The sequence below is a fragment of the Perca fluviatilis genome, chromosome 3, assembly GCF_010015445.1.
Source record: "Perca fluviatilis chromosome 3, GENO_Pfluv_1.0, whole genome shotgun sequence".
NCBI classification, from domain to species: Eukaryota; Metazoa; Chordata; class Actinopteri; order Perciformes; family Percidae; genus Perca; species Perca fluviatilis.
In genome coordinates this window covers 32,763,212-32,777,799 of record NC_053114.1, presented here as the reverse complement: position 1 = coordinate 32,777,799, position 14,588 = coordinate 32,763,212, and the positions used below count along the sequence as shown (strand labels likewise).

At 39.4% G+C, this 14,588-nt stretch overlaps 1 protein-coding gene across 1 annotated transcript; it reads left to right on the top strand.

Annotated features, from left to right (window-relative positions):
* Positions 1-4,077: 4,077 nt before the first annotated feature.
* On the top strand, positions 4,078-14,172 carry LOC120556015 (E3 ubiquitin-protein ligase AMFR-like). The gene is made up of 14 exons (XM_039795303.1): positions 4,078-4,267; positions 4,678-4,996; positions 5,090-5,182; positions 5,313-5,477; positions 7,645-7,797; positions 8,481-8,521; positions 9,257-9,389; positions 9,506-9,639; positions 9,776-9,886; positions 10,346-10,542; positions 10,620-10,723; positions 11,458-11,592; positions 12,295-12,485; positions 12,893-14,172. Exons 2-14 carry the CDS (start codon positions 4,745-4,747, stop codon positions 13,050-13,052), a joined length of 1,869 nt encoding a protein of 622 aa, XP_039651237.1. The 5' UTR covers positions 4,078-4,267; positions 4,678-4,744; the 3' UTR covers positions 13,053-14,172.
* The last annotated feature ends 416 nt before the right edge of the window (positions 14,173-14,588 follow it).

Below are 14,588 nucleotides of genomic sequence, written 5' to 3'. Positions count from 1 at the left end.
TTTTTTCATGAGTCAGAACGAGGCAACAGCTGAGGGAGAGCGCGTGTCCTCCGCCCCCGTGCTTGGACCACCCAGGACCCGTTCTGCTCACGACAGCACAGGGGCTGGAAAAACAAGCCGAAATAACTCGGTCAATGGCAGAAATAAATCATTCACTTCAAAGATTAACAAAAACCTGAAGAATAAATAAAAATGTTGTGCATCGTCATGTTTCCTGTATTGAATATCATTGCCAAACATAACACTATAGGCTACCTTTTAAAAGTGAGGAATAATATCCTGTCTCCTTCGTATAGCCCCCAGTTGGGGCTGGACACTGCTCTCTGGGCATCGGGTCATCTGGCTCCATCGCTACATTTATGGCACCGTGTCTTCCTGTGCGATGTGCAGAACCCTACAGGCTAAAACAATGTTGCAGACCGGCGCATAGAGGTCTTCTAAAAGAGCCAGATCTGCCATTGCTGATACGTGATCAACTGATGACTTCTCTTTCTCCTGGCATGGTTTTATGTCAGTTAACCTAATAGCTGGTTTGATTTGCATTGAGAGATAATTTTATGGAAAGTACCCAATGCCAATCTCTAGGTATGGTGAAGGGTATGTGATGATGTGGGGCTATTTTAATTCCAAAGGCCAAGGGAACTTTATCAGGATGCATAGTATCCTGGATCCATGAAATAACTGGCCTTTAAAAATAAAAATCTGCCTGCCTCTATGGGAATTTAACATAGGGGTGTACTTACTTTTGTTGCCAGCGGTTTAGACATTAATTACGGTGGCCGGGAAGTGCAATGCAACATTACAAAGAATGAAACACTTTTACAAAGCTTGAGACAAATTTACATTTTGGAAAACAAATTTACATTTTGGAAAACAAATTTACATTTTAGAAAACAAATTTACATTTTGGAAAACAAATTTACATTTTGGAAAACAAATTTACATTTTAGAAAACAAATTTACATTTTGGAAAACAAAATAACATTTTAGAAAACAAATTTACATTTTGGAAAACAAAATAACATTTTAGAAAACAAATTTACATTTTCGAAAACAAATTTACATTTTAGAAAACAAATTAACAAGATGCAAAACACTTTTACCAGTCCCGAAACAAATTTACAAATGACAGATTCTTCACGGAAAGGGAATGTACCACATACCGGAAGTGATGAGGTGTTGTTGGTGAGCGCAGTCAATTTGTGTTGTTGTGAGTGAGTATATGGCGTGAATGAAGTTTATGGTGACTTTACGTGTGGTCGGTGTTTGGAGTTTTTATATGACGCGGACCTGACGGAAACACAGGGAACGTATCGACAGCCGCGGCCGGATCGAAGCTACAGCAGGGGGGCAGCTGAGTCCGTCTGCAGCTGCAGGACCTGGAGCTCACTGCCCATTCCTGGGAGCCAAAACCGACACCACGCAGCTGGAGACCCAGGCCGTATTGCTGGGCCCGCTGGAGGGAAGGGAAGCCCGGGAGAATCAGATCCAGGACTGAACGGAGCGGACTGTCACAGCCTGCTGAAGTTTAAATCACAGGTTTCCTAAAGGGAGTCTGGCGGGACTCGGACTGTGGACGACGAAACACGACTTAAAAGTCTTGTTAATTAAATAAATACATGCAGAAATAAATGAATCATTAGTGGGGGAGTGAGCCTGGACATTTCAGTCTGTTTAAACTTCACTTTGAAGCAGAACCTCTTAGTTCAGAAGGGTGAAGTTTCCGTTTGTACTCATATCTGTGAACTGATTATAATAAATATTCTTTGTATTAACACATTAATTAGTCTCTTTGTCTTTTGTTTAAAAAAACTAGAACATCGCATGAGATTTTGACGATTTATAGTGATTTTATTTCCGTTAGACCTTTGCCTACATTGACGCTGATGCATTAAGGACGGCCCATAGACAGTATATAAGGCAGTGCCTCCCCTGTTCCAAGATGGCGGCTCTATTGACGCATTCGATCCATAACTGCCGTAGTCAAGGCGACATGTATACAAAACCTCATCACTTCCGGTATGTGGTACATTCCCTTTCCGTGAAGAATCTGTCATTTGTAAATTTGTTTCGGGACTGGTAAAAGTGTTTTGCATCTTGTTAATTTGTTTTCGAAAATGTAAATTTGTTTTCGAAAATGTTATTTTGTTTTCCAAAATGTAAATTTGTTTTCTAAAATGTAAATTTGTTTTCGAAAATGTTATTTTGTTTTCCAAAATGTAAATTTGTTTTCTAAAATGTTATTTTGTTTTCCAAAATGTAAATTTGTTTTCTAAAATGTTATTTTGTTTTCCAAAATGTAAATTTGTTTTCCAAAATGTAAATTTGTTTTCTAAAATGTAAATTTGTTTTCTAAAATGTTATTTTGTTTTCCAAAATGTAAATTTGTTTTCTAAAATGTTATTTTGTTTTCCAAAATGTAAATTTGTTTTCCAAAATGTTATTTTGTTTTCCAAAATGTAAAAGTGTTTCATTCTTTGTAATGTTGCATTGCACTTCCCGGCCACCGTAATTAATGGCTGTGTGTTGAGTTATTTTGAAAGGACAGCACATTTACACTTTTATACAAGCTGTACACTTAATACTTTACATTGTAGCAAAGTGTCATTTCTTCAGTGTTGTCCCATTAAAAGATATAATGAAATATTTACTAAAATGTGAGGGGTGTACTCACTTTTGTGAGATACTGTATATATATATATATATATATATATATATATATATATATGATACAGATATCTACACAGTCTATGTAGGAAAATAATTCTGTGTCTGCCCTTGCAAGCATAAAGTCAGGTATAGCCAAAGGTCATCGAGATCTTCTTTATGACGTTTTGTTTACACATGGTTCAGGAAAAAAATGGTTCAGGAAAAAAAAGTAGGCCTATATCTATCATGCAGGTCTCAGCGCATTCAGGTATCCTCGGAAATGAGAGAACAGACAGATTGGCAAATGAGTCATTCAAAAAAGGAATTGCTGAAGTCAGTATTAAATTAGCCTATCAAAATCAGATGGAAAGGGCATAGTGTGTAGAAAAGTAACTCAACAGTGGCAACAGCAGTAGGATAACGCAATAAAATGAAGGCAGTTTATATACACTCAATCTATGTTAAGAAGTAGGGGAACAAAACGGAAAGAGCAAGTAACAACCCTAAACAGCACACGTCACATAGGGAAGCATACACTGTTTTTGTCATCATGCCAGAAATGATAAAGCATGTGTTAGTTGAAGGAAATATGTATCAGAGAGGAAGGAGGACATGTTAGAATAAATGAAATGGCTAACAGGAGCAGGAGTAATAACATACTAGAGTGTGGTGAAAGTGGACAAGGCATAATATGCTAGCCAGCTTCCTACTGTGAAAAGGTTTGATGAGGAAAATCTGACATACTGCAGAACTCTTACAGCACATGTGTCAAACCCAAGGCCCGTGGGCCAAATTCGGCCCCTTGCAGATTTAGATCCGGCCCTTATATAAATTTGGGTTCACAATAAATTTTGGCACAGGAAAGTGTTTTTTAAACTGCAATTACCTGACAAACAAAGCAGAATATGGCAGATTTGCCGACTTTGAGACTCAGAAATTACCCCAGAAGAAGCAGAGAGTTTTCATATTCAGGCTGAGAAACAAGTTGTTGTTAAACAAATTTATCATTGTTTTTGCTTGATTTGCTAAATTCTGTGATGGCTAAGGAACTCCCTTGATGACTTTTGTAGGGCTTCATGTCAACAAAAAGCGTAAAAAAATGTCGGAAAAAGCAACACAATTTCAAAAAGGTGACAAATGTCTGAGAAAGCCACTAAAACAACAAAAATGAGGGGAAAAAAACTACCAAAATGTAAAAAAAAAAAAAAAGTGACATGCAGTAACTAAAGCACGTCAATAAACTCTACATGTCTGGCCCTTGGTGTGATTCTCTCTTTCCAGTGTGGAAAAAAATTAGTTTGACACCCCTGTCTTACAGTGTCCACACATACTGTCTATGTGTCCACACTGTATGAGTTAACTAACTCCAGAAGATGGCAGTAGTGCAGCAGTAAGAATGCTAGCTGCCGTCTAACTTTAAGAAGAAGAAGACGACGACGACGAAGAAGAAGAAGAAGAAGAAGAAGAAGAAGGTTCCTCTCAGCCAGCTGTATTCTCGATTAAATAAACATGACGATGTTGACCGTGACGATGTTTTCAGTGCAGCTGCACTAAAACTGAAGCACTGAATACAACGAGGCACGGGGGATATTGTGTTTAACTAAATCTGGGACAAACTGTAAGTAACGATTTAATACGAGCTGGTTGTCTGGTGCTTAACAGTGGCTAGCTACGTTGCTAATGTTAGCTCGTATATATCTATGATGTTAGCTAACAAGTAAGCTATTCAGTAACGTAAACGTTAGCCAGGTAACGCTAAATAGCCAATGTTAGGGCGTGAAGTCCTATTGTTATTATTATAATTATTTTCATTATTATTTACCGTTACGTCTAGCGACTAGGTTACTAATGTTGGCCAATTCGATCGCGGGGCCCACGGTTTTCATGTTGTTTGGGTGATTTAACCGTTTTACATTTCACCAATTACAGTCCAGTAAGTGCATTGAGTTTTTGCATTTATGCAGCAAAGCTACTGTTTACGCATGTTTAGACCACGTTAGCTACGTTAACTCACTTCTGCCCTCACAGGTTTTGATTACTTGGATCAGGACATACACCGTTTTCACGAGTTGACAAGTGGACCGTAAACACTGCAATGCCTCTGCTGTTTTTGGAGAGGTTTCCTTGGCCCAGCCTGCAGACCTACACAGCACTGAGTGTGGCTTTGCTTGCTGGCAGCATCTTTAGTGCCTACACCACTGTGACTGATCCAGGCTTTGGGGTCTTGGAAAATGATGAAACACCTTCTCCCTCTGAAGGGGAACATATTGAACATCTAAACAATGATATTGGTGACACAGAATTGTCAGTCCTGTGGTATCTTGCCACTGACAGTCTCTTTGTATGGGTGAGTGTCAACCATTTTAGGACTTTGCATTTGTTTGATAAGATGAGGATATTCTCACAATTAATTGTCACGTTCTTCTCTGTACTCCCCTAGGTCTTGGTCAACACATTCTGCTGCTCTTTGATGTTAACTGCTAAAATGATTCAGTATGTGGTGTTTGGCCCGCTCAGGGTCAGTGAGAAGCAGGTGAGTCTGTGTCTAGAACAGTGTTGAACAAATGATGAACTACTTTCATGCCTGGGGTATTAAGCAGCTCTACTTGACTCTAGACCTATCAGAAAAAAAGCATCTAATTTGCTCTGTGTTTATTCCTCAGCATCTGAAAGATAAGTTCTGGAATTTCATCTTCTACAAGTTCATTTTCATCTTTGGCGTATTGAACGTTCAGACAGTGGAGGAGGTGGTCATGTGGTGTTTGTGGTTCTCTGCCCTGGTCTTTCTCCACCTCATGGTACAGCTCTGCAAAGACCGATTTGAATATGTAAGTATTTTAAACTACACCATTGTTTTTTTACTCAGTCCAGTGCCCCTAATTCTGGTTTATGACTATCTACCTAATCAAGGGCAGGATAATACACCAAATGTATTGAATTATGACATGATATGACAATATGAATCTGTTATCATTCCAAATATACTTTCATCACAATTTTCCAATTCAATTAAGAATAGCTACAACAACTAATATTGCACCATATGTTCAACCAACCAATCACTGTACAATACAAAACAGAAGTATCAATACAAACATATAAGAAATAAGCCAACACCTGATATTTTGGATAGGCCACTAACTTTACAGATTACTTTTTCATTTTTGGGTAATTTTACAGTGAGCCTAAGGCTCTTTTAAATGTTTCTTTCTTGCCTTGAAAGCATACATCTCCGAAGTAGATTTGTCATGGTACAGGACACTGTTGTCATTTGTACCTAGAGTTTTATTTATTTTGCTACAGACTCTTATTTGTTCAGGTTCAGACAGGACACAAATATTTGTTTAAGGGTTAGGGTTAAGAACAATTTGCAAATTGCAAATCTACTACCATAGATGCAGGCGTTGGAAATGGCTAGTACAGTATGGCATAAGCAGGTATTGGGATCTATACGATAAACACAAATAACTCTAGATCCTATTCACAACAGTGTACAGCAAGTTTTGTCTGTTTCTTTGCTAAGAGATATTATAAGGTATAATAGATAGGCCTACATGTCCCTGAATGAAACATGTTCCTATTAATGCTACACAGTGAACCCGATAGGACTAGATCCACAGTCTTTATGGCTGCCTTGTTACTCACAAGGACTGAGAGTAAATGGGAGGTAGCCAGAAGCCTGGCATTTGACGACACCTGCATGTACTTTCAAGCTTTATAAAGTGGTCTTTTTAAAAGGTGTGGGGAGTGTCCCCCAAAAGTCTGAGAGTAACTGTACTCCTCTCAGCTCTGGATCTATTAATAGCTCCTTGTTTTGGCATGTTAGGCTGCTGATTGACATGACCCTGTATCAGATTGTAGTCTGCATGTTGGGGGAAACAAAATATCAAATTTAATTGACCATCTTACAAGCACTGCTATTTAAAACAGGCATTAAGTTGGTATGTTGCCTGTGATGTAACGCATTGCATTGCTGACTGGCCTACTTAATGTACAGAGGGAAAAGTTCTGCCTGCCGGGCTGTAAAAATTTACCAGTTTGTATGTGTGTTAATGAATGGACTGTGCTACATGTGGTTGTGTGTATGTCTAGCTGTCTTCAAGTCTTTGTTTCTGTCTCCCAGCTTTGACTATAGATCTGCATTTATGCACGTTATTTTTAGGTTGAAGTCTGTCAGTTGTGTTAGCCCAGCTGTCTTCCTTCCTGTTTCTGTGGGTTCCAGGTTTTGTTTGAGTATGACGCATGTAGGTTAAACTGCTAAAGTTGATAGATGTATATAGTTGTGTCACTGTGCCGGGGAAACCTTGATATTAAAGCTTTACAGCGTTGAAGGAATCTATTTGATTTCTTTCAGCTTAGCCGTTTGAATGTTTGTAATGAGGTCCTTTGCTTTCTATTCACTGTAGACTGGGAGTTTACGGTCTTAAGCAATGTTTGCCAGTAGTTAGATGTTTTAAGGGTTGTGTGTGAGGAGTCTATTGATTTCAACTGGTTGTGTACAATTTTGAAGGGAAAAGTTCATGTTTCCTCCCAGTCATTACAGTAGAAATTGTGTGTGTAGAGTGTGTGTGTAGCGAGCGTGTGTGTGGCAGACAAAACACCTTGTGTTCTTTGGTGGCTAAATCAATTCTTTTGATTTTGGAATATTCCCCTTTTTAAATGTATTGTTTTTCTATTTCATTTAGCTGTTTGCCATCAACAGCTGCATGTTTTATGAAAAATGTGCAGATTTTGTATTGTTTGATTAGTTATATTATATTACTACAAAACACTTGGTCTGAATGCGTTGCCTACTGAAATCTGCAATGCATTCCTAAATATTTACGACTTTTTAGCTTTATTTGTGTAGCCCAGATAAAATGTATTTTTATGCATTATGCAGCACAAGCTCTCCAAGAATTCAAGGACCCTATCAAGAAACTCTAGGACATAAAGAAAGGGAAACACTTTGAGAGAGGCACAGTCCACTTATAATTCACATTTTCTTCCACACAGCTGTCTTTCTCGCCCTCCACTCCCATGAACAGCCATGTACGAGTGCTTTGTCTGCTGGTCTCCCTGCTGCTGGACTGCTGTGGTCTGGCTGTGGGCTGTGGTCTGCTGGGAGCTTCTCATGGCATGCATACCCTCTCCTTTATGGCAGCAGAGGTGAGAACCTGGAGCCACAACTGTATAATAATGGTGGGCAGTGTGTGGACAGTGGCATATTGATTGTGTCCTTTTTAAGCTTTTGGTTAGGCCCATGTATTTCTTAAAGATTTCAATTTATTTAACATGCTTATTTCTTAAATGTGCCTGGGCAGATTTCTAATGTTTTTCATGTGCCATATTGTAAACGCTGCAAACTTCTTTTATGGCAGACAATTGGACATTAAAGCAGGGAAAGCACAGTTGTAATTTATAACATAAATACTAGTTGCATTTGATTTAAGTGTGCCATTTCCAGGGGCCCCAGTATTGTGCATGCTGGCTCACGAGTATAGCTTACTGGGGCACTGGAGTCAACCCTAATATTTCTAGTTAAAACTGTGCTTTTACTGCTACGACAAGTCAAAATGTCTACTGTTGAAAAAGGCTCATTTATTTAAATACAGAAGTCTCCATAAGGGGATACTTTTTCAAAGAGAGGTGTAGTCTAATAAACACAAATTGTCACAGCGCCATTTTTTTTTTTTTTTTTTTTTTTTTTTTTTTAGCACAAAACATTCCTTCAGGTAGTTACATTTCTTTTAAAGTCACTACTGAAATATCATATTTTTTTTATTCATATCTATGGAAAGTAGACCACAAGAATTACTCCACGTTCACCTGTATCCTTTTTTTTCCTTTAGTGTCTGTTGGTGACTGTACGCACTGGGCATGTCATCATGCGGTAAGTCCCTTCAAAGCCTTCTTACACATGCATGCACGGGTGCACTCTGCAGCAGTACGGATGACAGCCTGTGCAGATTTAGAATCAGGGGCTTAGGGTTGGCTACACCATTTGTTTTTCTCTGGGTCCATTACACAAGTGTGAAAGGCTTCTTTGTCCCAAAGAGAGTGGTCAGGATTATACCAGTAGCGGAAACAACTCTAAGGCTAAGGCACTCATAGATACTCATAGATATTAGTCTAACATTAAAACCTGTAAACTGTTCACAGTTTACAGTACAGTTACAGTGCTCTGGCTTGGTACATAGCAAATCATGTTTGTGATGACTAACTGCACATTACTTTAACTATAAAAAATTAACTGATTTTACATTGTTACCTTGGTTTGTGTTTAACATGTGTTACTACGCACACAATGGATTAGGGGGTTTATTGGCGTGAGACTGTTTCTACGCCTTTTCTTTTCAACCAAGCATATTGATTTAAAGCTATTAGACATTGTACAATTATGAGGAAATTGTGAACTTTGATTCTCTGTCATTTTAACACTGTTATGTCTCTTCCTGTTATCCTGATTTGTCAATTTGTTGCTTCTGATGGCAATATACCTGTACCATAATACTTTTACACCATCTTTGTTTATTGCATTATTTATTATTTTCCAATCCCTATCCAAGATAAGGGCCACACCATCCAACATACGGTCTCAATATCACCTGTGTGCATGTCCCCACAGATATTCCATTCATCTGTGGGATCTGAACCATCCAGGGACCTGGGAGAGTAAGGGAACATATGTCTATTACACAGACTTCATCATGGAGCTGGCTATGCTCTTCCTGGACCTCATGCACCATATCCATATGCTGGTAAGACACAGAGGGAACGGGTGTCGGCATATTGTGATATAAAAATGTAGTCTGTCCCTGTCTCTTTTTTTCACTCACCTAATTATTTTTTATTTTTTGTCCATGTTTCTCGTCAGCTTTTTGGAAACATCTGGCTGTCCATGGCAAGCTTGGTTATCTTCATGCAGCTGCGGTATCTCTTCCATGAGGTCCAACGCCGTGTCCGCCGACACAAGAACTACCTTCGTGTCATCAACAACATGGAGGCCAGGTGATAAAATATCTTGATTTAATTGTTTTTCCCCTTTTACCATCATAGTTTGTTTAATTCAGTTACTTCTAATGAATCCATCAACTATTCCTTGTTTCATCATTATTTGTACGTACTCTGACACTTATTTGTGCAGATTTGCAGTTGCTACTGCAGAGGAGCTGGCAGCTAATGATGATGATTGTGCCATCTGCTGGGATACTATGTTGACAGCACGCAAACTACCCTGTGGCCATCTCTTCCACAAGTAAAGCGTTTTGTTTGTTTTTGCAATGTCTGCATGGTTTATATATGTAGTCAGATATTTTACTGGTATGACTGACCTGTGGTTCCGTAGCCTAGAAAAAGTAACTTACAGAATAAAGATGGTGAAAGGAGAGAGTGCAGGAATAGCAGGAAACCAGATATACCGGCCTTGAATGCAGTATCCCTAATTTGGCTACTGCCCAAAGCAATGGATATATTTTTGTAGCAGACCTGACTGCAGGACTGTTCTTGGCTTTTGTAATATGATTTGTTTTGTATGGATATTTATCTGCTGCCCTAGAGTTATAGCAGTGTGGTGAATATTTTCAGCTTCAGTACGTTTCCCTGCACAGACCCTGATGTTTATCTAAAGAACACTTGTTCTGAGACCTGAAATGAATGTTTAGTTTTTATACAGAGAAATGCCATAATGACATTTGTGAGTTGTGTGTGTTTACAGCTCTTGTTTGCGCTCATGGCTGGAGCAGGACACCTCATGTCCAACATGTCGGACATCGCTGAACATTAATGGGGACGGGGGCCAGGCGAGAGGACCGCAGCAGGGCGGGGGCTTGGAAGACAACATCGGCCCAGTAGGAGCTGCCCCAGATGCTAGACCACATATCAACCAACACAATCACTTCTTCCACTTTGATGGTAAGTACGACGGACACAAATCCATCAGATAGGCTGTGTGTTGCAATGAATTATAAAATCCATACATTCTCTTACAGGATCTCGCATTGCCAGCTGGCTGCCCAGTTTCTCAGTGGAAGTAATGCACACCACCAATATCTTGGGCATTGCTCAGGCCAACAACTCCCAGCTCATGGCCATGGTGAGTTTATTAGGGCTGCTCCCTCTTAGTCGATTAGTCGACTATTCGGTCGTTTTGGTCTTATTCAACTTAGATTTCTTTGTCAATTAGTCATGTTTTATGCTTTTTTCATGCTGAATGACTTATTTCCTAGAAACGTCCGAGCACATCTCTGGTAAACACAAGAATTAAAGTGGTGCTTTTGCATGACTCTTTGCGGAGAAACTCAGATTTCCAGATCTGTCGATTAAATCCACTAATCGATTAGTCGATGCAATTGAATGAGTGTTAGTCGACTAAGAATTTCTTCAATCGAGCACAGCCCTACAGTTTATGTTTACAATCTGATGAAATTATTGTTGGTTATCTGAAAGATGATTTTTTTATATATACTTAATTTGCATAAAGCCCATTGTGCCATTCATTGATCTCACTCTTCACTCCTTCTTTCTGCGAGCAACCAGTTACCTGAGTTGTGTAACGTGGGCCAAATGCTCTTAACATCGATACTTTGCTTACATGGTATTTGACTTCCTGGTAAATCCGTGTTGACATAGTGATAACCTCTTTATTTAACCAACAGATTAAACTGAAACTGTTGGTTACAAAAGATGCCAAGTATATTATATAGTATAACACAAAATATTTAACAGTTTTATACTTTTAAAATCACCAATACTGTTTGTGTTAACCTTAAAAAAAAAAAATTGATTTCTATTGATCTCTTCTGTTTCCATGTACCTTGTGGTCGTCAGGCCCATCAGATCCAGGAGATGTTCCCTCAGGTGCCCTCCTATCTGGTGATGCAGGATCTGCAGTTGACTCGCTCTGTGGAGGTCACCACTGACAACATCCTGGAGGGACGCATCCAGGTGCCTTTCCCGACGCAGGTCAGTCTGCTAGGGATTAAATAGCTTTCATTGATGCCACTGAAAAGTCTAACCTTGTTAGGATTACGCAATGCTCTCCTGATTTCTCCAACTGTCGGTGCTTCCTGGCTCTCTGTTTCACATTCCTATGGTTTACTCAAAAAGCCAGAATGCGACACTCTGTCTAGAGCTGTAACAATTCCAAATTTTACTGTACAATTAATTGTCTCAGAAATAATTGCAATTAACAATATAATTTGTCTCTTTCACTCAAAATTTGCAAGTTTTGAATGAATTCCAGAATACATATTTTGTTATATAGCACTGTTATGTGACCCAGATATTGTAATAACACAAGCACACAGCCTTTTATTATCATAAATCATTTTTTCTAACTTTATCCCCCCCTTATCTTGTTTTTTGCTATGAACGTGTATAGGCTCAAGTGCCACAACTAACAATTGAAATAATAAAAATATATAGTCTGACCAATAATCACAATATAATTACAGCTGCCCAGCACAGTTGGGGGTTAAGGGCCTTGCTCAAGGGCACCTCAGTGGTGGTAATGAGGAAAGGACAAGTGCTGCTCTATATTTCTTTTTTATCCTGCCAGTCTGGGGATTTGAACTTAACCCCTAGGCCACCACTGCCACCCACAACGATGCAATCATTTTTACAGGCCTAACTTTGTCACATATTTTGTCTGTTTTCCTTCGTCAGGCCATAGAGCATGCCCCGACACAGGTGAGCACTGGGCCAGATGAGCAGGAAGGGTCCAGTGGAGCAGCTGAACAGGGCCTCAGCGAGACAGACAGCATGGAGATCAGAGGAGGTCGCTTCTCTAAGTCGGCTGAGGAGAGGCAGAAGATGTTAAAGCAGAGGAAAGAAGAGATTCTACAGCAGGCACGCAGGTTGGTACACTACTCTGGCTGGCTTTCTACCTCCATAGAAAGTGGTGCTACGCTGTGTTTTATATTCAAAAGAAGTTCAATTTTGAAATAATACATTTTTTGAAAACCTTTTTTGAGGTAAGGAGTGTGAACACGCTAGACTTTGTATCATAGCTGAGCTGTACAAATTGAATTTTGGGAAAAGAGACCCTTCCTTGTGAGACAAGTTTGTCTGTGAACCATGGCCAGACAAATACAATGTTAAAGGCCTTCTTTACTTGCCTACATGAATAGCTGAAAGGCCCAGCTGCACAGAACTAATAAGTAGAACATTTGTTTACTAATGGTAGGCATTCCTGGTTGCCTTTTCCCCATTATCTTGCATTTTCTCATGCTCATACTGTATGTTGTATATTACTTCCCTGTAGGAGATATCTGAACAAAAGTCCAGAGGACCAGGAGGATGAGGATTTGCCGGGACTGGAGGAGGACATTGTTCCAGATTTGAACTTGACTGTGCTTAGACGTAGAACCATGGCGGCAGCTGCAGAGAGACGCATGCAAAATCAACAAGACCCTGCACCCTGATACACAGATTGGCTTCATCACATCATCATCCCAGGAGGCACAGACAAAGCTATTTAATCCCTCCCCATTTGGTGTACAGTCAGTGGTCATCACCTATCCAAAACAATAATTAAAAAGCATTGCAAAACATGGCCTTTGGACTGTTTTGGGCTGCCTAAAACGGTGGGACTATTGTGAATGGCCTCTGCATCACTGATTTCAGAGTATTTGGAGCATTATATAAATTAATGGGTGAAGGGTCACGAAATGCAAGGTTGCATTTCCCTATATTTACGTGCCACACATTGCAGCTACCAGCTTCAGTAGAGAGTCAGTTTCTGCCATGATTGGGACTGGCTGTCAAAAATGAGCATGCTTTACATTCAGACATGTATGAAAGGGGTCTGATTTGTCATTACTAGGTAAAAGCTATTTGGGTCTTTGTTTTCCTTTTTATCAGACTTTATTTCCACGTTTTGGTAATGGCGGAAAGCTACGTATTCTGAATGGAGAAACTCAACTGATGTATTTCTGTGTTATTTTATGGGTTTCAACTGTGAATTAAGTGTAGGCAAAATAACATGTTTTTATTTCTTACCTTGGAGTAAGAGAATGTCACTTTAGTATTGTTCAGCCTATCTGTCAAATATGAATGTTCCTATCAAAAATACTGCTGCAAACAAAGTGTTTTTGACCCACATGGGTTGTTATGTATTTAGCGTGTAATATCACCCATAGCAAACAGTTTTGTTATTTAACACGGGGGGGAGAGAGAGCATGTAAATCTTAGTTTTTCTAATACTGTTCCCTTGAGATGCATAGGCAACAAAGGGGATGTATTACATTTTGTACAATGGGTGTCATCCTCTCAGTCTTTCTTAAATTACCCTCTAATAATAAGCAGTTCTCTCGCTGAATAAGAAAATATTATTTTCTACTGAATATATCAATGGGGTCCTTGGAATCTGTGCCCATTATTATGGAATTTGTAGGGTATGTAGAAATTGATAATTCTGACATCTGGACTTGCTGGACTGTCTTTTGAAGACATTTTGTCTCGCTTGCTCTCTCTTTCAAGAGGCATTTTCATGACTTAACAAATCTAGTTGCCTTTGACTTAAAGTGGACCTGTTATGCTTTTTCTTATTTTCTGTCATATCTGTAATGTCACAATCTCAGATGGCCATATTAAACATGGCCAAAGCTTCAAATAATGCTGAAAATGTATGTAAAAGTAATCCCTGTGAGCAAAAAATCTCCGATTTCAGACGCGTCTGAACACTCCGCTTCCAACATAGCCTGACCAGCCAGACCCACATCCAGATGTTGGGGTCTGGGAACTCACCATTGGCAGGACTCAATCCGAGGGGCGGGATAAACGGTTGTCTTTCAAATTCCCTCTGCACGCAATAGGATAGCGCTACAACCAACCAGAGCAACGAAGAAGGTAGCGGAGCTAGTTGATAGATTAAACTTTTGCCGTATCCCGTCGTTAATTTTTTAAGAATGACTTCAGTGTCGTTCTTTGTTCTTTTCTCAAAGAAAGGCTTAACTCCC